Source organism: Diceros bicornis, chromosome X, assembly GCF_020826845.1.
Source record: "Diceros bicornis minor isolate mBicDic1 chromosome X, mDicBic1.mat.cur, whole genome shotgun sequence".
Lineage (NCBI taxonomy): Eukaryota > Metazoa > Chordata > Mammalia > Perissodactyla > Rhinocerotidae > Diceros > Diceros bicornis.
The window spans coordinates 20,642,152-20,668,583 of record NC_080781.1 but is presented as its reverse complement, the minus strand read 5'-3'; the positions used below and the strand labels follow the sequence as shown (position 1 = coordinate 20,668,583).

General features: G+C 39.3%; 1 protein-coding gene and 1 pseudogene across 3 annotated transcripts in view; one reads left to right on the top strand and one right to left on the bottom strand.

Annotated features, from left to right (window-relative positions):
• The window catches only part of PCYT1B (phosphate cytidylyltransferase 1B, choline), a 99,339-nt gene that overhangs the window by 20,171 nt on the left and 52,736 nt on the right, over window positions 1-26,432 (top strand). For 2 of the 3 annotated variants that reach the window (XM_058535591.1, XM_058535592.1), the window contains exons 2-3: window positions 6,615-6,714; window positions 16,489-16,605. In XM_058535591.1, the coding sequence (XP_058391574.1) occupies window positions 6,615-6,714; window positions 16,489-16,605 (217 nt within the window). The remainder of the gene's footprint in view (window positions 1-6,614; window positions 6,715-16,488; window positions 16,606-26,432) is intronic. The other variant, XM_058535593.1, reaches the window with a different exon arrangement.
• LOC131401544 (U2 spliceosomal RNA) lies at window positions 24,743-24,915 on the bottom strand (annotated as a pseudogene).

Below are 26,432 nucleotides of genomic sequence, written 5' to 3'. Positions count from 1 at the left end.
AAATGTCTGTTTTATCCTCGGCCCATTTCTCTTTTTTTTTTTTCTTTTGTGAGGAAGATCAGCCCTGTGCTAACATCTGCCAATCCTCCTCTTTTTTTTGCTGAGGAAGACTGGCCCTGGGCTAACATCCATGCCCATCTTCCTTTACTTTATATGGGACACCGCCACTGCATGGCTTGCCAAGCGGTGCATCGGTGTGCGCCCGGGATCCAAACTGGCGAACCCCGGGCTGCCGCAGCAGAGCGCGCACACTTAACCGCTTGCGCCACTGGGCCTACCCCCTCTGCCCATTTCTTGATTGGGTTGTTTGGTTTTTTTGTTGTTGAGTTGTATGAGTTCTTTATATATTTTGGAGATTAACCCCTTGTCAGATATATGATTTGCAAATATTTTCTCCCAGTTGGTGGGTTGTCTTTTCATTTTGTTCCTGGTTTCCTTTGCCCTGCAGAAGCTCTTTAGTCTGATGAAGTCCCATTTGTTTATTTTTTGTCTTACTGTTTTTAATGGTGCCTATTACTTCATAATAAGTGCATGCCATACTTAGCTAAATGAAAAATGGATATTTCTTGGTGCTGAGCCATGTACTAAGCCTCCTTTTCCTCTGCTCCACTGGCATCTGTCAAGGCTTTGCAGCACTGCCTGATCTGAGATTCTACATAATCAATGACACAGTCCAAGAATCCAGTGATTCATGTGTATTGGGCGATGGTCAACTATAAAATCTACTTTTTCTTTTCTCTCTATCTTCAAAAGACTAGAATATTCTGATCCCAAATAAAATCAGGCCTTGAAAAATATGTTCAGCGATGGATAAATACAAACCTAGCAGCATGAGACTGAGGAATGAGATTTTGTGATGACTTTTTGTAATTCTGAATTTGCAGTCCTACAGCTGATGAGTCCTGAGGCAAAAGGCCTATGTGGGAAAAGTAGATTCTTTCTGAAGTCCTGCTCTTGTCTCTTTTGCATATCCTGATTAAAATATTCTGTCGTAAAATTTTATCCTACTGGAAGACATTCTTGAGATGGTTATGACTTTATTAACTATGGGTAATTCACTTTTTAATTGATCTCTGTGCTTCTAACATGCCTCATCAACATTTTCTAGCTAACATTTATTGAGCCTGGCATCATACTGTTATATATACTATATCACTGAAGGCCCTGTTGAGACACAGACGGCTCACTCTAAAGCGGAAAAATGAAGAGAGTTTAATAAAGGGACTGTTTACAAAGGCGTGGGCAGGGTTTAAGGAAACCTCAAGGGATAGTATACACCCTAGGCCTAGAAGCATTGGGTGTGAAGGGACAAGGGAGAGTGTGGTTATCAGAACTTCGCAGAGTGCTCCATAAACAGGGCCCCCTCACAGGAGCCGTGGATTTTGGTAAAAGGACAGAACCAACATACTGCTTCCTAACAGAGAGGAAGCCAGGAAGACAGATTCTCTGAGCTCACTCTCGTCTTGCCCTCCAGTGTTTTGCATGCTTCCGGTGGACCCAACCCAACTGGAAGCAGGAAGGCAACGGAGCCTGTTGGTGAAGTCCATACAGGAAGCCATACAGAGAAGAGTAGAGAAGGGTAGGAAGAGAGTGGATTCTGGAGAGGCAAAAGGAAGATATTAATCACATATGTATCATTTCATTTACTCCTCACAACAGCTTCATGAGGTAGATCACTTTATTATTCCCCTTTTATAGATGAGGGTACTGAAGGTTAGAGAGGTTAAGAACTAGCAATTTTCTAAAAATTAAATTTAAAAAATCAAATGGATATTAAATAATGGAGCTAAGATTTGAACTCATGCCTGTCTGACTGAACTGCCCTACTGTAGTTAAGAATAGCTTAGCTTAAACAAGCAATTCTGCAGCTGGTTGTCACCATCAGCAGTACTATGCTAGGTTCTGATTGGTTGATTAGCTTGCTGTCTGATTCGTCCAGTTGCCAGTCAGTGATGCACATTGCATAAGTACAGGTTCTACTGACCATTTTTTTGCACCCAAGTAATGTTTGCACTGTATATTTTATCTAGTGCCTAATAGCTTTTGTTTTAAGTAAATATTTGACAATGTCCAATTGAACATATTCTGCAAATGAAATGCCCAAATATCTAACGTCTTCCCCTTTAAAAAGCCTGATGGGAATACAGCTTTGGTATGGTACTACAGTAGAGTTTCCATAACCAGAACTTGTATGACAAATAGGCAACATATTCACATGCTATGACTGAGTGTTCTGAAATCTTAAATTAGGAAGAAGGAAGTTTTATTGCAGTCTAGCTCCAAGTCTGTGGTCTGGTAAGACCCTTGCACATGTGAGGTCCAGGGCACTGGGCCAGGGCTTCTTAACCCTTTAAAATCCTCTCTCTCCTCTGCTAAACATGAAAATTTAATGTGCCTCCTCAGCCTTGAATTTGGAATATAGCTTCCTGGGAGGGCATAGTCTATCTCTGATGATCTCTACCAGTTCAGAGGCTTAATTTCTAGGATATGTATGTTGAAAAGGGTAGGATTTTTTTTCCAGGTGTGAAATTATTTAAAATTGAATGTGCCTTTTCAAACTAATACCTCCTCCCAGTCTAACAGGGCCACCCTTCACCTTTGAGGATTGCTGCCCCAGAGCCAATTCTTTTCCTTCCTTTCTTATTTCTCCCCTCCATTTATCCACCCTCCAAACATCTAGCATCATAAGCAACACATAGCATGTGCTAGTAAACACTCAACTATGTGATCTGGGTGGTGTGGAATCTAGACTGAGGCTAGCCAGTAACTGTATGTTAGTCATCTGACCTACTACACTAAATCTGGGTAGAAATATGGTCACATGCTTTTGTTTTTTCAATTAATTGTTTGCTCCCCCTTCTCTAATTATCAGGAAGTCCAGTGTCTCCTTTTTGAGGTCCTTCTATCCTAATTGTCTAAGAATCCTGAGAGTTTCCTCAGTTCAAAGGGAGCCAAAAAGGTAACTGAATCTAAAGGATCTACCACTGCTGTTGCTTCTTGCTACCACTTGGTGTCACTGTTGAACACAGGTCCTGTACAATTCCGTGGAGATACCTACCTGGCAGAGTTGTGGTTAAATTAAATGAACTAATACGTTTCAAGTGCTTAGTGTATAGATGGATACATGACACTATGTAGGCACTCAAAGATTTAGCTATTATGCTATGTTATTGGGCCTCAATTTTATGTCTTAGGTAGGGCATGGACCAGAGGATCCCTAGAACCATCCCAGCTCTGGCAAGTGGTAAGGAATAGATGGGGGCCTGGGTCCCCTGCAGGCCAGTATAGAGCCTAAAGGCCAAGTTGGACCAGTCCTTGCCCCTCTCTGGAACTTATGGCTATCTTACTCCCATTGTTCTGAGGTTAGTCTATAAGGTTAGTCCTTATAGGTGGAGAAGACAGAACCTGAGTTGCATAGAAGCCCTTGTAAATCAAATGATTTGTTCTGGCTCAGAGAAGAAGGAGTTCTGGGGTGTTTGGACTGAAAAAATATTACCTCAAGTCACAGGGCTGGTTGGTGGTAGGTGGGCCTTAACCAAGGTCTTCCTGAATGCAGAGCTTGACTCTCAACCCCAGGCAGTATTCTGCCTCACTTTGGAAGGCAGTGTTCTGGCAATGTTCACAGCAAGGCTATGGCTCATTTATTTTTGCATTCTCCCCATTCCAAGCACAGTGCCTTGTACATAACAAGAAATACCCCTTCTCCATGTCAACCGCTGTTCAAGATGCTCACAAGCACACAAATGTACACATGTGCACACATGCACACACAAGCTCACTTATGAACTGTCTCTGCCTTCCATGTCTTCACTTCTCCTTTTTTCTTACTTCTAGTCCACAATAATTAAGAACAAAATGCACAATGCATAAAAGCTTTTCCTCACCTTTGAGTAACTATCATTGCTTTACAACTTTCTCTATCTCTGCTTTAATTACCAGATTTCACACTATCTAGAATAGACCTTTCTTGGAAAACAGCAACACCTTATCTCCTTAATAAATTTCTTGGCTAGCACGTAAAAGATCTCCAAAGAGTAATTTATTTTAGATCATGTAAAAAAGATTCACTGTCCACATATATTAAAGGTTAGTGAATCATTACTATAAGCCAATCCCATTTGTCAATCCATATACTTTTTTGGGTTATGTCCTAAAAATTCACTCATGAGTCAATTTGCTTGTTTCTATGGGGAACTACATTATCTATTATTATATCATAATATATAGTATATAGTAGTCTATATTATGATATATAATAATGAATACTAATAGCAGTAATAATAATTGCCACAATTTATTGAGTACCAGGTACTTTACATACATTGTCTCTATTTTTCACAAAAACCCTGCAAGATGGGTACCCATTTTACAGATGAAACTGAGATTCAACTAATTTAAGGAACTTCCTTTTAAGAGCACACAAGGTCAAATATATTTTTTGCCCCAGTGACAGTTCCTACTAAAGAGGCAATGACAGGCCACTCATGACCTCCCCTGCCACTCTACCTCCCCTCACCAGCCACAGCTGGTGGGCCCCAGGGGGGCATCTGATTCAATGCAAGCCAATCTGGTTCAATGGTTGTGGCCTAGTTGGAAAAGATGAGCTTGGCTGATCTGATTCTCCATTAGGAACTTGAATTGGGAAACATGGGAAGAAGCAGTAAGTTGGTAGGAGCAGGAGCTGGGGCTGAAAGGCTCAATGAAAAGTTGTTGAATGAGTGTTGGGAAGAGAGGCCTAGGAGGCCATGATGGGCCATATTCAAGCTGAAGTTTATGGGGGAGTAGAAGGCAAACAGAAACTTTAATGTAGAGGAAGGATATAAGGTAAATGAGGGTGGGACAGAAAGAATCACGTGCAGAGAGCAGCCAGGTTGGTGCAGAGCACTCTGGGGCCAGGGGCTGCTTTCTTCCTTTTTCCCCCACAGTTTCTGCACCAGGGTAGCCTTAAAATAATCTTTCATCTCTTGAGCTAACTTTAGTGAGTGTCAGTTCCTTTAAACTAGGAGAGTCAAATTAGAATACACAGCCTGTAAGTGATGGAAAGGGGATTTGAACCCCAGTTTTGTGGCTATGGAGCCTCTGCTCTTGTCACTGCGCCCTTTGCCACATTAAAATGCTGCTCCGGCCCACCATGGCCCACAAGGTCACCTTAATGTATCTGCAAAAGAACAAACAATGCTTGCAAGTTTCCTGCATCCGTGTCCAGAGTCTTGGTCTGCTTTCCAAGCCCTGAATGGGAGGGTGGGGGTTAAGAACGTCTCAGGCAACTGGGAGGTCCCCAAACAACTTTGGGGCAGGACTCTAGCCTCCAGAGTGGAAGGTGCTACAATGGGGTGAGGTGTGGGGGCGGGGCAAGGATTGCTTCTTGGCAGCGTGGAAGAGATGGGGGCTCATCCAGGACGGGGACTGGTCTTATCCCTATTCTATCCCGGGTTCTAAGATAGCGCATGACACTTTTTCGAATGAGTGAGGGAATGAATAAATGAATGGCAGAAGTGGGTCATAGCCCCTCTTCAAATGTATGGATCATTCTTCAGTTGAGTCTTCCCGAGTTAAGGAACACCTGTGTCTATCTCTAAGAAACAATTCATGTAACAATATGAGTAACGTTTACAAGGACTTGTCAACTTCAGCTTTAAAAATACCAAAGATGGTATAGTGATGCTCATGGTAATGACATAGTTCAAAGACTACGAATGGACAAGTCTCGATTGCATTTGCCCTGTTTACAAAAATACCACTGGCTTTTTCTTCCTCTGTCTGGAGAGAGTGAGGTTTTCATTTTAAGAGGCTGACTAAAAAATGCAGAGCCACTTCCTGGGCAGGCTTCCAAGTGACTACATCTCTCTCACAGCGCTCCCCAGAGCCCCAGCCCAAGCTGCCTGGGGCGGGGCCTCCAGCCGTTGGTGGCAGTGGGAGCTGCCATAGAGCAGTTATCTGCAGCCCGCCAGAAATGCTGTGCTTTTAGGCCCTCCCAGGGCACAGAGAACGGCGTTGGCCTTTGCACTGAAGAGATGTCAGAGTTTGTGATTGGCCAGGCTGGTGTGTGTGAAATACAGGAGATGTCTACCACACTTCTGAGTATGGCATTCCTTCCAGCCGAGTACCCTGGGGTGTGGGTAAGTCTAAATGATTGAAGTCTGCCCTCGGTGGTTGTGAAATGTTCAAAGCTGGGCATTGTGACTTTCTAGGGCATGACTTAGCATGTTTCTTAATCCTGCGAAGCCTCAGTTTCCTTTTCTGTGAAATAGACACGGTGTTACCCTATACTATAGAAGGATAGAATGCCTATAGAAAGATAGAAGTATCTAGCCATCATAGGGTGTTGTGGGGCCTAAAAGAGATAACATATTCAGAGTACCTCATCTGGTACCTGGCATAGAGTAGACACTGCAGAGCTCTGATTATTTCCGAAGCATCAGTCAAAAAAAAAGGTTTCAGTGACACTGTCCCTGTTTTTATTTATAACAGTACAATATTTCTCTGAAAGACTCAGCAGATATATTCTACTTCTTAATCATACCTGTGTAGCCAACAGAAGTAAAACTTCAGGGGAGATTAGTGCCAAAGGAAAGTTTGTCAGACTGTATTCCCTTTCTCTTTTTCCCTTCTAGACCCTGACTGCACCTGCCCCATTTGCAGATGAAAGCAGCTGCCAGTGCCAAGCACCCCATGAAAGACTGACCATTGCTCAGGCCCGCTTAGGAACACCAGGTGAGGCTGTACTTCTTGTTCTCCAAATGGGCCCTGTCCTGACAGCTAAAGTGCCAGAAAGGCCCATCGTTATTTGAGCAGCACTCACTTTCAATGGAAGAGTTGAATTTAGAGATTATAGCACAGAGCAAGAAGGAGAAATACCAACAGTGATAAACTAGATCAACGAAAGTTGCCCAGTGAAAGAAGTAGCGGGATACCGGAGTTGGAGGCCCAGCTCTGCCATTTACTAGTTCTACAGCCTTGGGCAAGTCATGAGAATGATCTGAATCTGTTTCCTCATGTGCAAAACAGGGGCGTCAATACCTGCTTCACAAGGTTTTTGTGACAACTAGATTCTGTTAAAAATACCAAAGCATTTTTTAAACTGTGAAGGCTTATACAAACCTAAGCTACTATAATTATTACCATTGTTAAAAGTCTGTGTTTTTAAAAAGTTTCTCCAATTGTGCCTTCTGTTAAAGAGCCTGGGCTCTGCTCTAGGAGTGTGTTCATTCATTCACTCCTCTAGTGTATACCAGAGGATGGATAAGGAAGAGATTTAAAAAGAACTATAAGGTACCATTTCTGTTTCCCAAGAGCTCTCACTGTAATTAAAGAGATAAGACAACTAGATATGAAGTAAAGCCCACCAGTAGCATGCATGCATATGCTTAGGGGTTAAATCCTGCAACACAGATGATAACTGACAATTTTAGGAAGGGCAGATTCATTTGGCTGGGAGCAGTCAGGCAAGACCTGATAGCAGACCTGAGCTTATGCTTCTGGGAGAAGTAAGATTTGGACTATGTGGGCAGAAAATGGAAGGGTATTCTGGGCAATGGAACAGGAATAGTGAAGGCACAGAGAGAGAGAGTTAATGAGTGGTGTTCTAGTTGATTGGGATGGAGTGAAAAGTAAGACTGAGCTGGTAAACTTTGAGCCATTTAAGATGGCATAACTCAATGGTTTCCACTCACCACCGCAAAAACAAACACCCCCAATTTAATAGAATCCATGGGACAAAGGACAATTCGCTTAATAATAATAACAACAGATGTTTATCAAGTGCTTACTATGTACTAAATTGTTTATATGTATCATGTCATTTCACTATCACAACTCCATATAGTTAGTACCTTTAGTATTTCATAGATGGGGAAATGAAGTCTTTTGAGAAGCTGTGAATCTGCACAAGGTTGTTCAGCTAATAAGTGCCAGTGGTTCTCACACTGGAGCCTGCGTCAGAATCCCCTGGAGGGCTGGGAAAACACAGATTGCTGGGCCACCCCCAGAGTTTCTGATTCAGTCCAACTGGGGCGGGGCTCAAGAATTTGTATCTCTAAACATCACCTGGGGGGTATGTTGCTGCTGGGGGAGCACAGTTTGAGAACCATTGGTAAGTGGTAAAGCTGGGATTTGATCCCAAGCCTGTTTGTGTTTGAGCTTGATCTCTCAACCATGACCCTCTGCTTCCTCTTTAAGAATAGCCTTCGAGAGACTGAAGTGAGGAGAGTGGGCAAAGTTAGTAAGCTTTTTTGTGAGTTTCTTTTGAGAAAGGCAAGAAGAGGCTTGGGGAGGTAGTTCAGAGCAGCTCAACCAGTTGTTTCCAGACTTTGGTGTGCAAAGAATCACCTGGTAAATTTGTTACAGAATCAGATTTCCTACTCTCTCCCTCCCACCCTTGAATCCACGGTGGGGCGCAGGCATTTGCATTTTGAACAAACAGCCCAGGTGATTCTGAAGTTGGTGGTCTACAGTCCATACACTGAGAAATACAGACCCAGCAACAAATGCAAATGCAGTGCAAGTCCAGAGACAGATTTGACCTGAACTGAAGGGATGCACTTCAGGCCCGAGCAGAAAAGGACCCTACTTTTCTGGGGAAGTAGAACTTATTCTACATCTGCTGGGTGCTATGACCTGTACTCTGTCTCGTTAGGTCTTTGCAAAAACAGTGGGAGATGGGATTATTGTCCTTTCTACAGATAAGGCAAATGAAACTTGGAGAACGGAAAAATAACTTGTCAAATGTCCTAGCTGACTGGGTAGAGCTAGGATTCGACCCAAAGTCCCTTTTACCTCAAACTCTTGCTTTGTCCACCACAACGGGCTGCCCTGTGGAGCCCAGCCCACAGCACACCGTGGAGTTAAGTGAAAACATGCTCAGGCTTTGAACTGGAGGGTGGAAGGTGTGTGAACAAGGCAGACAGTAGCTGTGATCTTCTGTAGTGGCAGGACCATCTGCCATGCTCCCTGCTGTTTCACCTGCACCTGGAGAAGTACTTGTCAAGTATTGTATGCTCAGTAAATGTTTCATGAATGAGTGAATGGATGAATAAACGAATGACTGAAAGTTTGGGACAAGAGAAGGAGCTTGTCCTCTGGATATAGAATCAGAGTTTGGTCTGATGCTTTGAGCTGGCATCCAGCTAATTGGGTGAGATTGGGCACCTGTACATTGTCTAACCTCCAAGCAGTTTAAACCCTGAGAATCAGGCTAGAATAAGATGGTGGCGCATTTTGAAATAGCTGTGTGGTGGGCTCTGTGGAACATGGGTCACTACAGGAGGAGTGAGATGGAGCAAAGGTGAACTCCCAGTCTTAGAAGAGAAATGCTCCCCTCTTATCTCAGGTGATGACACTGAGAAGTTATCCAAGAGAATTTGTGATGTTGATGGGCACCTGGCCTGGGGAACTTCTGTTAGAAATTCCTTTATTTAGAACTTCTAACATCAGTGTTAAAATGTGACAAGAAGTTAGTTCTTTTATTACCTAGAAGGCACATGTTAGTCTTAGACCATGCTCTGATAACCATTGCTTTATTAGAGCAGTGGTCCTCAAACTTCTGTGAGCTTAGAATCCCCTGGAGGGCTTGTTAAAACAGACTGCTGGGCTCCACCCCCAGAGTTTCTGATTCAGTAGGTCTGAGGTGGGGCTCGATAATTTGCATCTCTAACAAGTTCCCAGGTGATGCTAATGCTGATGCTGCCTGTCCTGGGATCACACTGCAAGAACCACTGCTTAAGAGTAACCCTTGGTAGTGGTTGGAGGGAGTGACAGGAAGATTACCCAAATATAATTGTCAGCATTGTACTGTTAGAAGAAAAGCTCAGAGAATTTTAAAAATCTTGCTGTTTGCTTATTGTTGTTATTATCTACTACTTAATGAAGGAAATCGTACGGTATTTGACCTTCTCCCTCTGACTTATTTCACTTTGCATTATACCCTCAATGTCCATCCATGTTGTCACAAATGGCTGGATTTCATCGTTTCTTATGGCTGAGTAGTATTCTATTGTGTATATATACCACATCTTTTTTATCCATTCGTCCTTTGATGGGCACTTAGGTTGCCTCCAAGTCTTGGCTATTGTGAATAACGCTGCAATGTTACTGCAATAAACAAAAAATTAAAAAAAAAATCTTGCTGTTTGCCTACTTTTTAAGAAAACAAGAAAAATATCATTATTTTTTGAAGTGTTTGGCAATTTTGAAGTGTAGTAAGCAATTACCTTTGTGTGGCACTGTCTTGAGCATTCCATCAAAAAGACAAACAGACCTGTATTTGGGGTTTATAATGAGCTTCAAGATTATAGTTAAACCTGAAGTCTTTCACTATCTCCTTCACTAGCCCTGTTTTAGACAATACAATTGCCCACAATATGTTTCACGATCTTAGGTCTGCCCAAACAGGGCCTGGGGTATAAATTCTAAAAGAGGTCATGACAAACTCTGCTCTTAGCTCCTGGATCTCGTCTGTGAAGTCACAAGGGTGGTGAAACCTCAAGAGAAGGAATACAGTAGAGCAATCGGAATCAGCACCTTTGATCTTAGCTCAACTAGTCCAGCTATGGAGCTATGAGCCTCCAAGGTTTAGTATGTATCCTGGGACAGAGAGAATCATTCCTCTATCTTGAGATAAAGGAAGAGTCCAAGTGACAGTTTCATAGGTTCTTTTTCATAAAAGCTGATTTTTGTCTTAAAGGGAAACTCAGTTCTGATTTCTTATTTTCCTCAAAAAGGGGATTTGGTATTATTTTGTTTCCACAGTGGGTAGAGTTTCCCAAATTCATTTTTCAAGGGCCACCTTAATGAATTTTGCTTTATTTGTATGCCATCTGTACTATAATTTACTTAATTTTTCTTTAAATGTACTCTTTTTTACTTAAATTTAATGTATTTAAAAAGCAGACATCAATCATCATTTATTGAAAATACTATCGCTGGTTATAAGTAGAAGGAAATTATAAAGTTTATATAAAACTATGAACTTTATAAAGTATGTAACTATTAGATTCTAAATGGTTAATTTTTGTGCCACTTTTTTTGCAAAGCAATTGTACACAAAAACAATACTAGTTACCATAATTACTGGGCGTTTAGTAATAGTCTCTCTCTCTCACTTCTTTTTTCAAAGAATGCATGTTGGCAGGTAGTTTTCTAGAAGGCACCACGAGTTAGAAGAAAGGGCAATGAAGTTTGACTTGCACTCAAACTTCATATTAGTTTGGTTGTATGGCATTGGGTAAGCTGCTTAACTTTGCTGAGCCTCCATTTGCCCCTCTAGGAAGCGAGGATAGTAAGTCCACTCTCCCATACCTACCTCACAGAGGTGATGCAAAGATTAAGTGAAATATACATGCTTTGTAAATTGTATGTACTTTTAAGGCATTGTTTAAATGTAGCTTGTTAATGGCCATAATCAAAAAGGAATAATCACCCTTTGGTTGTTGCCTGAATCTGGAGCAATACCAGGAAACGCGGTAACACACTCCACAAAAATGTGAATTCAGATGTGATGGAGTTGGTGATTGCCTCCTGTCTGGCTGTATGGTAGGCAGATATTTAACCTTTTAACCAACTGCCAAACTGCTTTCCAAAGAGATTGTACATTTTACATTCCCACTGGCAGTGTATGAGAGTTCCAGTTGTACTCTGTTCTCACCAACACTCGGTATGGTCAATATATTTTTAAAAACTTTTAGCCGTTCTAGTGAGTATGAAGTGATATTTCCTCATGGCTTTAATTTGTATTTCCCTAATGACTAATGATGTTGAGGATCTTTTCACGTGCTTATTTGTCATCCATATATTTATTTTCTTTGGTGAAGTGTTTGTTCGAGTTTTTTGCCGTTTTTAAAAATGAGTTGTTTGTCTTATTATTGAGATTTGCGAGTTCTTTATATATTCTAGATACAAGTCCTATATCAGATATATATATTTTGCAAATATTTTCTCCTTGTCTATGACTTGCCTTTTCACTTTTGTAAAAATGTCTTTTGAAGGGTAAAAGTTTTTATTTATTTAAAAAAAATTTTTTTCAGAAGTTTTAAATAAGGTCCAGTTTTATCAAGTTTTTGGTTTTATAGTGTGTCCTTTTTGGGTCCTCTTTAAGAAATTTTTGCCAAACCCAAAGTCACTAAGATTTTCTCCTGTTTTTGTCTAGAAGTTTTATAGTTTTAGCTCTTACATTTAAATCTATGATCTATTTCGAGTTAATTTTTGTATATGGTGTGAGATGCGAGGTAAGCATAGCGCCCTTCACTGTTTCATTTACTTATATGGGCTGAATAACTCATAAAAATTTGGAATGTAAGATCTAGGATGTTAAAATAATCAAATTTTCCCCACAGTACTGTACCATGGTCATTATTTGTATCCATGATCCTCAAGCAAATATTCATTATCGTTTTGGTGTTATGTGTAGTTTGTTATATTTAAATTATTTGAAACATGGTAATCAACATATGGTATACGGACATGCATTTTTTTTTTTTTGAGGAAGATTAGCCCTGAGCTAACATCTGTTGTCAATCCTCCTCTGTTCTGCTGAGGAAGACTGGCCCTGGGCTCACACCCTTGCCCATCTTCCTCTACTTTATATGGGACGCCACCATAGCATGGCTTGATAAGCGGTGCATCGATCCGCGCCCGGGATCCAAACCTGTGAACTCCGGGCTGCCGAAGCGGAGTATGCAAACTTAACCTTAAACCTACGCCACTGGGCCAGCCCTCGGACATGCATTTTTATCAGAACATGACATTTATCTGATATACCTTACTCTGACCATTCAGGATAAACAGGAATTTACTTTGAAATACTTTAAAAATTTGTAATAATCAATGGGCAGAAAGGCTATAATGCCATTGTATTAATTTTCTATGCTGCATAACATATTGCCACAGACCTAGTGGCTTAAAACAATGCACATTTATTATATTGTAATTTCTACGTGTCAAGAGTCTGAGCCTGGCTTAGCTGAGTCCTCTGCTCAGTGTCTCACAAGGCTGCATTCGAGGTGTCATGCAGGGCTCAGTTCTCACCTGGAGGCTTGATTGGTGATAGATCTGCTTCTGAGCTCACTCAGGTTGTTGGCAGAATTTATTTCCTTGTAATTGTAAGACCAATGATATAGCTTCTTGCTGGTTGTCAGCCAGAGGCCATCCATCCTCAGCTCTTAGAGGCCACCTGCAGTTCCTTGCTATGTGGCCCTCTCTATAGGCTCTCTCACAACATGGCAGCTTGCTTCTTCAAAGCCACCAAGGGAGAAAGAGTGATCTGCTGGCAATATCTAGTCGTATATAATGTAGCATAATCATGGGAATGACATCTATCATCTTTGCCATATTCTACTGGTTAGAAGCAAGTCACAGGTCCCACTCACACTTCAAAGGGGGGGATCACACAAAGGCATGAATACCAGGAGGCAGAGATCATTAGGAGCCACCAAGGTCTCTCTGCCACGGCCATGGAATAGTTGTGTTCTGACTTGTGATCATTGTCAAACCTCCAGCTTCACAGGCCAGTGGTTCCCAACATTGGCACTCTGGAGAGTCCTCAGATGACCAAAAAGGTGTCCAGAAAAACCTCAAAAAATGATGAAAACAAATAAACATACAAATTAACTAAAAAAGCCACACTCTAATAAAAAATTTATTATGGAGAACTTCAAACATACACAAAAGTAGAGCAATATAATGAAACTTCATGTGTCCGTCACCTATACCTAACAACCAACAACCCATGGCCAGTATTGCCCCATGCACACCCCCATCTACTCTCCCCTCTTGAATTATTTGAAGCAAAATCCCAGGCTTCCTATCATTTCATCCATAAATATTTCTCTATATATGTCTAAAAAAATAAGAACTCTGTTTTTAAAAACATAACCACTATACCATTATCTCACCTAAAAAATTAACAGTAATTCTTTAAAATCATCAAATATCCAGTGTTCCAATTTCCAGTTGTCTTATGTGATCATTTATTTTTAGTTGTTTGAACCCAAATCCAAATAATGTACATACAACATGTTGCAATGTCTTTTAAATCTTTTTTAATCTGCAAGTCCTTTCTCAGTTTCTTTCTTTTTTTTCCTTGAAGTTTATAAGTTTATTTGTTGAAGAGACTGGGTTCTTTTTTTTTTTTTTTGGTTCTACAGAGTTTCCCAGTCTGGAAATTGCTGACACACGACAATTTTTAAAAGTGGGCTTATTGCAAAATCAACTCCACAAATACTCTTCAAAGATTTACTAAATGGCCTTTTTCTCAGTAATTATGCCATCTTTCTTTACTTTTCTTTCCTCCCTGATTCCTGGATTCACTTATCTTGATCACCTCTGAATCAGTAACAAAAAGTTCTGCAAAACTGCCATCTGCTTTCCCCTGGGGTTTGTATCTGAAAACAAATTTTCCTCGATTGAATTCAAATTGAATAAGAGCATTGAAACCAAGGATCCTTCATTAGACAGTTTGTTATTTCAAAGCATTTCCTATTTACTGTGCTTCATTTAGAATACAGTATAATCCTGTGAAGGCAATTCTGTTTGTTCAAAGTGGTGTATAATTGGGAATAATTGCAATTCCCTATCTAACGTAAAGTCTCTCACGTTTTTTTATTAGAGAAATTTAATTTATTAGAAACATTGTATCATCTGAATCTTAATGTAACATTCCTTTTAATTTATGTTCCAAATTAATGAGGTTGCACTACATCAAGAAATAATCACAATTTTAAATGTAGGTCTTAAAGATCGTTCAACAAAACTTTGCATTGGTTTCTTTTTTCAAATTTATTTTTATAACATCAGTATAATACATGCATGTAGTTTAAACTGTCAGTAGGATTTGTAGGCTTATTAAAAAAAAAACCCAGCAATCCCTTTCCCTACCTGCCCCACCCCAGGTTCTTGTTCCCTGTAGGGACTCAGCACTTGACAATCAACTTGCCAAAATGTTTTGACATCTTTCATCCACTGTCATTGCCTTTCTTGTTTTCTCTGACTTTGGGGGATTATACCTTTTAAATTCTGTCTCTGTAATTCTTATTGTGTTTGGAAGGAAGTGGAGATAAGCATGTGTGTGTTCAGTTCACTGTATTTAGCTTGTAGTTTACCGTATTTTCATTTTCTAGTTCCTTTGTTGAGAGTCCAGAATGGTGTAAAAGTTGGCACCCAACCCCTCTACCCGTTGATGTCTCCCTCATATTTGAGGGGATGGGTTTTTGGGTTGGGTCAGCAAAAGTGTCATCCTGCAGTTTCTTTTTTGTGTGTGTGTGAGGAAGATCAGCCCTGAGCTAACATCCGTGCTAATCCTCCTCTTTTTGCTGAGGAAGACCGGCTCTGAGCTAACATCTATTGCCAATCCTCCTCCTTTTTTTTCCCCAAAGCCCCAGTAGATAGTTGTATGTCATAGTTGCACATGCTTCTAGTTGCTGTATGTGGGATGCGGCCTCAGCATGGCCGGAGAAGTGGTGCGTCGGTGCGCACCCGGGATCCGAACCTGGGCCACCAGTAGCGGAGCGTGCGCACTTAACTGCTAAGCCACCAGGCCAGCCCATCCTGCAGTTTCTAGCACAGTCTCCTGGCTCCCAGGGGGCTGTGGTGAAGTGTGTCCCTCTTCCTCATGGAATGACACTTCCCAGAGCACTGTATGCCACTGTGAGAGTGTCTGTTGTGGCCTCTTCACTCTTGACCTTTCTCCCTAGGAAAGATTGTACTGTTTGTCCCTTGCCTCCGATCCTGAGTGCCACCCCTACATGTAACTTTTACACCCTGACTCTCCTCCCTTTGGGGCATGTGTACTGCCCCCATCTCTTATGATACTGAAGAGGTTAGAGAGTGACCTTTGTGCAGTGGTATGCTGCTAAACGTTTAACACTTGGCCCCCCAGAGGGAAATAAGCCTTGATTTGTAGCGTTTGCCAATTCTGGTGGTATAAATACTCCTACCAAGGCTGCTTTCAGACTACCAATGTGACTTGAAGTTGGGAAAAAAGGTGCATAACTGTCTCTTTGAGCAGTGTGAGCAGCCTCCAGCACACTACCTTTAGGAGCAGGATGCGGGGGTCTTCATTCAGGACTGCCAGACTCAAGGAGGAAGTCATTTGTCTGTTTCATTGAGCTTCTCAGTTACTCTTGCCTTGATATTCCCACTGGGCTGACTCTGCCAAACCTTTGGCTGCGCCTGGTCTGTCTGAATCTGCCAGCTCAGACACCTGAGACTCCACTCTGGATCAAGAGAACTCCCGAGTGCTCTGTGTTTGTCTTTTCTGTTGGCTAAAAATGTGTGTTCTGGGTCTATCTTAGTTTTGTTACCTTTTTACTCTGCTTTGATGTCCTCAGAAGAACCTCTTTGTAAAATTAATTTCATGCACTCATATGAAATTGATGGTATGCAGACATTGTGTTTTATTCAGGTAAACTTTCTTACAGTGCTATACTGATGGAAGAATCAGGTAACTGGGGTTCCTTATTCTGCGGTTCTGTTGATGGTGTTTTCTTTCTTCCACAGTTGACAGGCCTGTCAGAGTATATGCAGATGGAATATTTGACCTCTTCCACTCAGGTCATGCAAGGGCACTTATGCAAGCAAAAACATTGTTTCCCAACAGCTACTTGTTGGTAGGAGGTAAGTGCATTTTCTCTTTATCTAGAAAACTTCTTTATAATGTGCTTCCTGAAAAGAACACCTTTCAAAGTTCATCATTAAAATCTCACATTATTAATGCTCCCCATTCAGCCCATACTGGCACACTTGTTCACTGCCTGAAATTTAAAATGACATTTAAAAAACCATAAGGGAAATTACATCATAGGATTATACATCACTGATCCCAGAGAGAGAGAGACTAATAATACCACCAAGGGTAACTGCTTCATGTTTTCCATTAACGCCTTGCTTCTTGTGTTTGAGGCATGACCCAATTTATGTTTCTAAAACTTTCTAGAGGGTTAGGAGAAAAGTGATATCATTCTGATTTCAAATCTCAGAGAGCTGAGGGGGTTCAGGATGATTAAGGGTAAACAAGGTCATTGTGTATTTCCTTTGTGTGACCCACAGCACTTAGGATGATGTTGTGCTAATAGTAGTGGCTTATAACAGCCCTAATTAGTTGAATTTATGCACAATGTGTTGAAGAAATGGAGATTTATATACCCAAGTAATCTTGGTTCACAGTGAAGGAAGTGACTGACTTCATAAGCTTGTGGAGAGAGAAGGGTGGTTAGATGTGGGTTGAAATTTTCCTCCTCCAAAAGGCCCACAGATTTCAATTTGCAAAAAAAGGACTAGTACTTGACTAGGGAGACCTGTATCTCATGTCTATAGCTTCTGGAAGCAGCATATCCTTTTACCGTGATCAGTTTTGTGGCATTACATGAACTAGGCACCATCAACCCTTAGACCTCTACTGTGAGAGAAAAGGTGCTGGTAAGAGACTGTGTTATCTGTTTTTTTTAATAGTATTTTGTTATCTTCTACAAGTTTAAAACTACTTTTTGGATATTTAAGAGGAACCTTTCTGCAGATTTTGCAGAGGATAGTGATCACGTGGTTATTGAATGGAGTTCTTTCCAGAAGGAAGAGATGATAAAAGGCAATGGTTACTGAACAAGTCATGCAAGGGGAACCCAAGGCAAGCAGGGAATCCATCCTTCATTCACTTCCCTTTATCTTGAGTGGAAAACCATCTCTTGAGTGAGCACGACCACCTGGAGTCTGGTCCTGAGCTGCTGGGGCCCTGGAGAGACCTCTGCAGTGTGTGAGCTTTGGTCATTTGGTGACCCAAGTTTGGAGGTGGTTAGGTGTGGGTCACACTTAACAGAAACACTAACCATGGCCCTGGGTTATCACATCAAAAGTAAGATCAAAGGAAATGTGCAGTTTTCAGTACATTCTTGGAAATTGGAGAAAGCAGTAAATTAATATCAGAGGCTCTCTAGGTCATTAGGCAACAATGGTTTCACTGATCCACTGAATGATTTCTTCATTGAACAACTATTTATTGAGCTCCTACTGTGTGCCAGGCATTCTTCTGTACCTTGAAGATACAGCCATGAACAAAGCAGACTATGTCCTCAGAGAACTCAGAGTCTGAGGAGGATGCAGACACTGCCCAGTAAACAAGTAAATATGCAGTAGTGGTGCTATGAAGAAATATAGGGTAAGAGAAAAGAGTGACTGGTAGAGGACGGAGGGATGTTTTAGGTAGGGATGTTGTCAGGGGAGGCCCCTCTGAAGTGTTGACATTTGTGCAGAGACCTAAGCGAAGTGAGGGCACATAAAAGCTGGAACATAGAACCTTCCCTGTGCAGTGTTCTTCTCACCAGTCAAGACGATCATGTTGAGACAAGTGGAGAAGACATGGTGGCTACAGCAATACATTATTTTATTGATTTGTATATCTTAAGGTGGCTTTCCGTAAAAGCTCAGATGATTTAATATTCAGAGAAATTAATATGGACAGGAATTCAAAGTGAAGAATTAAAGCAGAAGAAAAGGAGAAAAACTCCAAAAAGAAATCCTGAACTTTTTAGCAGCCATGGCAAAAGGAGCCACACTGTCATTCCATAACTCGCAAATGCTAGAGCTGATCCTGCCCCATTAGGAATAACCAGCTTTTCCTGCCCTGAGTTCTCTAATAAGTTTTTCAGAGGGTTGCCGCATAATGAGCATTGAGTAACCCAATGAATGATGTCCTCTGTAGCAGATTTACAAAGAAATGCAAATACCCCCTCAATGGCTGTTACATGGGTTCTCCATGGAAGCCAAGGGCACGTTAAACTACTAAGATGGCCACGAAGACCATGTCTTTTGGTAGGTGACAGCGCTGGAGTCTGAGTGGGAAATGAAGCAGTACTACATGAAGCTATAAAGAAGTTGCGTGTAGATTTCTGGGGACAGTGACAGAGTAAGAGTGAAAAACCATGAGCAACATAGACAGTAAATAATAAATAATTTCAATATGTTGTTTTCTCCACTCATTTCTTATTCTTAATATCCCATTTAAAATAATTGGATGGCAATACTATGAAATGTTTTTTAACCACTCTATTAATAAAATTCAGTGTGATCCTGTATTTCACATATTTCCACTAATTTAATTATATTTGATTCTGAGTGAGTCTGTTAAATGGAGTCTCCAACCTCTTGTGTGCAGGCAGACTTCTACAGGAGCATGGTATTGGAGATCAAATTTCATGAGTAGCAAACACATTTTGGTAAAATTATGAACAAGGCAAAGTACAATCTTCCTTTGATGTATATGGTAGTTGCCTTCCTCTCAAATTCAGCATCTATCACAGCTATTCCAGAAATACTTTGTGATTATATGTAAAACAAAGTTAGATTCTAGACCCAAATAATTTTAAATTATTATGCAGGGACATTTAGAAATCTTGTGGAATGTGGGAAAATTCTCATGTAGGGCTGCCCCACACATTGCAAGATGTTTAGCATCATTGGCACCCTGCCCACTAAATGCCAATGGCTGCCTCCAATCATTGTGACAACTAAAGATGCCCCACAAATTTCCATAAATGCTTCCTGGGGATGGTGAAGCCCTTATTGAAAACCATTGTCTTAGACTAGGAGTCTTCAAACTTTGTTCCCCATAATCCCTAAAAGAATTTTGAAAAACTATGTACCTTCTTGAAAATTTTTAAGTTATCTAAAATTTTCCATCCTAAATTTAAATAGTTATAAAAGATGTAATTTCTGGGATATTGTAAGTAATGACATTTTCAAAAATTAATAAACTTTATTTTTTAGGAAAGTTTTACATTCATAGCAAAATTGAGCAGAAAATACAGAGAATTCCCATATACCCTCACATGCATAGCTTCCCCCATTATCAATATCCCCCACCAGAGTGGTGCACTTGTTTGTTACAGTCCATGAACCTACTTTGCACATCAGTATCACCCAAAGTCCACAATTTACATTAAAGTTTGCTCTTGGCATTGTACATTCTGTGGGATTTTACAGATGTGTTATAACATGTATCTACCATTGTAATATCGTACAGAATAGTTTCACTGCCCTAAAAATCCTCTGTGCTCTGCCTATTTATCCCTCCCCACCCAAACCCCTGACAACCACTGATCTTTTTACTGTCTCCATAGTTTTGCCTTTTCTAGAATGTCGTATGATTGGAATCATACAAGATGTACCTTTTTCAGATTGGCTTCTTTCACTTAGTAATATGCATTTAAGGTTCTTGCATATCTTTTCATGGCTTGATAGCTCATTTCTTTTTAGCGCTGAATGATGTTCCATTGTCTGGATGTACCACAGTGTATTTAACCGTTCACCTACTGAAGGACATCTTGGTTGCTTCCAAGTTTTGGCAATTATGAACAAAGCTGCTATAAACATCCATGTGCAGGTGTTTGTGTGGACATAAGTTTTCAGTTCATTTGGGTAAATACCAATGAGCACGACTGCTGGATCGTATGGTAAGAGTATGTTTAGTTTTGTAAGAAACTGCCAAACTGTCTTCCAAAGTGGCTGTACCATTTCGCATTCTACTAGTAATGAATGAGAGTTCCTGTTGCTCCATATCCTCATCAGCATTTGGTGTTGTCAGTGTTTTAGATTTTGGCCATTCTAACAGGTGTATAATGGTATCTCATTGTTTTACTTTGCAATTCCTTGATGACATATGATGGAGAACATCTTTTCATATGCTTACTTGCCATCTGTGTATCTTCTTTGGTGAGGTGTCAATTTAGATCGTTTGTCCATTTTTTAATCAGATTGTTCATTTCCTTACTGTTGAGTTTTAAGAGTTCTTTGTATAGTTTGGATAACAGTCCTTTATCAGATGTATCTTTTTGAAGTATTTTCTTGCAGTCTGTGATTTGTCTTCTCGTTCCTTTGACATTGTCTTTCGCAAAGAAGTTTTTGATTTTAATGAAGTCCAGCTTATCAATTGTGTCTTTGATGGTTTGTGCCTTTGGTGTTGTATCTAAAAAGTCACTGCCATACCCAAGGTCTTCTAGGTTTTCTCCTATGTTATCTTCTAGGACTTTTGTACTTTTGTGTTTTACATTTAGATCTATGATATATTTTGAGTTAATTTTTGTGAAGGGTATAAGATCCATGTCTAGATTCATTTTTTTTTGCATGTGGATGTCCAGTGTTCCAGCATCATTTGTTGAAAAGACTATCTTTGCTCCATTGTATTGCCTTTGCTCCTTTGTCAAAGATCAGTTGACTATGTTTATATGGGTCTATTTCTGGACTTTGTATTCTGTTCCATTGATCTATTTGTCCATTCTTTTACCAATACCACACCTTCTTGATTACTGTAGCTTTATAGTAAGTATTGAAGTTGGGTAGTGCTAGTCCTCCAACTTTGTTCTTCTTTTCCAACATTGGTTTGGCTGTTATGGGTCTTTTGCTTCTCCATATAAACTTTAGAATCAGTTTATCGATAGCCACAAAATAACTTGCTGATATTTTGATTGGGATTGTATTGAATCTATAGATTAAGTTGGGAAGAACTGACATCTTGCAAATGTTTAGTCTTCCTATCCATAAACATGGAATATCTCTCCATTTATCTTGTTCTTCTTTGATTGCTTTTATCAGAGTTTTTTAGTTTTCTTCATATATATCTTATACATATTTTGTTAGATTTAAACCTAAATATTTTGGGGGGATGCTAATGTAAATAGTAATGTGTTGTTACTTTCAAAGTCCACTTCTTCATTGCTGGTACAGGCATACCTCAGAGATATTCAGTTCAGTTCCAGACTACCACAATAAAGCAAATATTTCAGTAAAGTGAGTCACATGAATTTTTTGGTTTCCCAGTGCATGTAAAAGTTATGTTTATACTATACTATAGTCTGTTAAGTGTGCAATACCATTATGTCTAAAAAAACAATGCACATACCTTAATTAAAAAATACCTTATTGCTAAAAAATGCTAACCGTTATCTGAGCCTTCAGCGAGTTGTAATCTTTTTGCTGATGAAGGGTCTTGTAAAAAACACAATATCTGCAGAACACAATAAAGTGAATTGCAATAAAACGAGGTATGCCTGTATATAGCAAAGTGATTGACTTTTGTATATTAACCTTGTATTCTGAAACCTTGCTATAATTGTTTATTAGTTCTGGGAGGGTTTTTTTTGTCAATTCTTTCAAATTTTCTGTGTAGACAATCATGTCATCTGTGAACAAAGACAGTTTTACTTCTTCCCTTCCCAATCTGTATAGCTTTTATTTCCTTTTCTTGTCTTATTGCACTAGCTAGGACTTCCAGTACAATATTGAAAAGCAGTGGTGAGGGGGACATCCTTGCCTTGTTCCTGATCTTAGTGGGAAAGCTTTGAGTTTATCACCATTAAGTGTGATGTTAGCTGTAGGTTTTTTGTAGATGTTCTCTATCAAGTTGAAGAAGTTCCCCTCTATTCCTAGTTTGCCTGAGAGTTTTTATCATTAATGGGTATTGGATTTCATCAAATGCTATTGCTATATCTATTGATATGATCATGTGATTTTTGTTCTTTAGCCTGTTGGTGTGATGGATTACATTGATTTTTCAAATGTTAAACCAGCCTTGCATATCTGGGATAAATCCCACTTGGTCACGGTGTATAATTCTTTTTATACAGTAAGGGATTTGATTTGTTAATATTGTGTTGAAGAGTTTTGCATCAATGTTCATGAGAGGTATTGGTCTGTAGTTTTCTTTTCTTGTAATGTCTTTGTTTGGTTTTGGTATGAGGGTAATGCTGGCCTTATAGAATGAGTTAGGATGTATTCCGTCTGCTTCTATCTTCTGGAAGAGATTATAGAGAAATAGTGTAGTTTCTTCCTTAAATGTTTGATAAAATTCACCAGTGAACCCATGTGGGCCTGGTGCTTTCTCTTTTGGAAGGTTATTCATTATTGATTGAATTTATTTAATACATATAGGCCTATTCAGATTGCCTATTTTTTCTTGTGTGAGTTTTGGCAGCTTGTATCTTTCAAGAAATTGGTCCATTTCATCTATGTTATCAAATTTGTGGGCATAGCATTGTTCATAATATTCCTTTATTACCCTTTTAATGCTCATGAGATCTGTAGTAATGTCCCCTCTTTCATTTCTGATATTAGTAATTTGTGCCTTTTCTCTTTTTTTCTTAGTTAGGTTGGCTAGAGGTTTATCAATTTTATTAATCTTTTCAAAGAACCAGCTTTTGTTCTCAATGATTTTCTCTATTGATTCCTGTTTTCAATTTCGTTGATTTCTGCTCTCATTTTTATTATTTCTTTTCTTCTGCTTACTTTGGGTTTAATTTGCTCTTTTTCTAGTTTCCTAAGGTGAAACTTGGATTATTTATTTTAGATCATTCCTCTTTTGTAATATATACGTTCAGTGCTATAAATTTCCCTCTAAGCACTATTTTCACTGCATCCCACAAATCTTGATAAGTTGTGTTTTCATTTTCATTAAGTTCAAAATATTTAAAAATTTCTCTTGAGGTTTATTCTTTGACCCATGTGTTATATAGAAGTGTGTTGTTTAATCTCTAAGTATTTTGGGATTTTTCCAGCTATCTTTCTGTTATTGATTCCTAGTTTGATTGCGTTGTGGTCTGAGAGCAGACATAGTATGATTTCTATTCTTTTAAATTTGTTAAGGTGTGTTTCATAGCCCAGAATGTAGTCTGTCTTGGTGAATGTTCCATGTGAGCTTGAGAAGGATGTGTATTCTGCTGTGGTTAGATGAAGTAGTCTGTAGATGTCAATTATATCCAATTGATTGATGGTGCTGTTGAGTTTAACTATGTCCTTACTCATTTTCTGTCTGCTAAATCTGTCCATTTCTGATAGAGGAGTGTTAAATTCTCCAACTATAATAGTAGATTTTTCTGTTTCTACTTGCAATTCTATCAGTTTCTGCCTTATGTATTTTGACTCTGTTGTTAGGTGTATACATGTTAAGGACTATTATATTTTCTTAGAATATTGACCCCTTTATCATTATGTAATGCCCCTCTTTATCTTTGATGACTTTCCTTGCTCTGAAGTCTGTTCTGTCTGAAATTAATGTAGCTACTCCCACTTTCTTTTGTTTAGTGTTAACATGGTGTATCTCCATCCCTTTACTTTTAATGTATATGTGTCTTTATATTTAAAGTGGGTTTCTTGTAGACAACATATGGTTGGGTCTTGTTTTTTGATCCACTCTGACAGTCTCTGTCTTTTTAATTGGTAAATTTAGATCAGTGATGTTCAAAGTGATTATTGATATAGTTGGTTTAATATCTATCACATTTTCTCTGTTTTCTATTTGTTGTCTTTGTTCTTTCTTCATACTTTTGTCTTCCATGCTTTTACTGCCTTTTGTGGTTTTAATTGAGCATCTTATGTAATTCCATTTTCTCTCCTTTCTTGGCATATCAATTATAATTCTCTTTTTACTTTTTTAGTGGTTGCCCTAGAGTTTGCAATATACATTCTAAACTAATCCAAGTCCACTTTCAAATAACACTATACCAGTAGTGCAAGTACCTTATAAGAAAATATTTCTAATTCTTCCCTCCTATCCCTTGTATCATTGCTGTCTTTCATTTAATATATATATGTATATATATACATATATATATAATTGAATACATTGTTGCTGTTATTTTGAACAAAATGTTATCAGATAAATTAAGAATAAGAAAAATAAAAAGTTTTGTTTTAACTTCACTTATTCATTCTCTAATGCTCTTACTTTCTTTATATAGATCTGAATTTCTGACCCGTATCACTTTCCCTCTCTGTGAAGAAATTTTTTTTCTCTGAAGAGCTTTTAAAAATATTTCTTGCAAAGCAGATCTCCTGGAAACAAATTCTCTCAATTTTGTTTGAGGAAGTCTTTATTTGTCCTTCTCTTTTAACTGATAAGAACAGATACTACACTTGATCTTAGCTAAAAGGCTGAGAAGCGCTCTCTCCTTCTCTTTTAAACAATAATTTTGCAGGGTACAGAATCCTATGTTGGTGGGTTTTTTTTCTCTCAACACTGTAAATATTTCCCTCCATTCTCTTCTTGCTTGCATTGTTTCTGTGAAGTCCAATGTAATTTTTATCCTTGCTCCTCTATAGGCAAGGTGTTTTTTTTCCTCTGGCTTCTTTCAAGATTTTTTCTTTGGCATTTATTCTGTTTGGTGTTCTCTAACATTTAAGTGAGATCAGTCTCATTATTTGTGGATGAATATATTATTGCTAGAATGAGGGTTTAACATTGATTTTATACCTGTTTTTCCTTGTTATAGATGTAAGTGCTGAAATATTTTGTTCACACAAATATTTAGAGGGGAATGGAAGAAGTTTATTTTTATTTATTTTTTTTTATTGATGTTTTAATGGTTTCTAACATTGTGAAATTTTGGGTTGTACATTTTGGTTTGTCCATCACCATATATATGACTCCCTTCACCCCTTGTGCCCACCCCCCACCCCCACTGCCCCTGGTAACCACAGTCCAGTTTTCTCTGTCCATGTGTTGGTTTATAGTCCACATATGAGTGAGATCATACAGTGTTTGTCTTTCTCTTTCTGGCTTATTTCACTTAACATAATACGCTCCAGGCCCATCCATGTTGTTGCAAATGGGACGATTTTGTCTTTTTTTATGGCTGAGTAGTATTCCATTGTATATATATACCACATTTTCTTAATCCAATCGTCAGTCGAGGGACACTTAGGTTGCTTCCACTTCTTGGCTATGGTGAATAATGCTGCAATGAACATAGGGGTGCATAAGCCTCTTTGGATTGTTGATTTCAGGTGCGTTGGATAGATTCCCAGTAGTGGGATGGCTGGATCATAGGGCATCTCTATTTTTAATTCTTTGAGGAATCTCCTTACTGTTTTCCATAGAAGCTGCACCAATTTGCATTCCCACCAGCTGTGTATGAGGGTTCCTGTTTCTCCACATCCTCTCCAACATTTGTTGTTTTTTGTCTTGGTGATTATAGCCATTCTAATGGGCGTGAGGTGGTATCTTAGTGTTGTTTTTATTTGCATTTCCCTGATGATTAGTGATGTTGAGCATCTTTTCATGTGCCTATTGGCCATCTGTATATCTTCCTTGGAGAAGTGTCTCTTCATTTCCTCTGCCCATTTTTTGATCGGGTTGTTTGTTTTTTTTGTTGTTCAGTTGTGTGAGTTCTTTATATATTATGGAGATCAACCCCTTGTCAGATGTATGTTTTGCAAATATTCTCTCTCAGCTGGTTGGTTGTCTGTTCATCTTGATTCTGGTTTCATTTGTCTTATAAAAGCTCTTTAATCTGATAAAGTCCCACTCGTTTATTTTTTCTTTAGTTTCCCTAGTCTGGGTAGGCATGTCATCCGAAAAGATTCCTTTAAAACCAATATCAAATAGTGTGTTGCCTATATTTTCTTCTATGAGTTTTATAGTTTCAGGTCTCACCTTCAGGTCTTTGATCCATTTTGAGTTA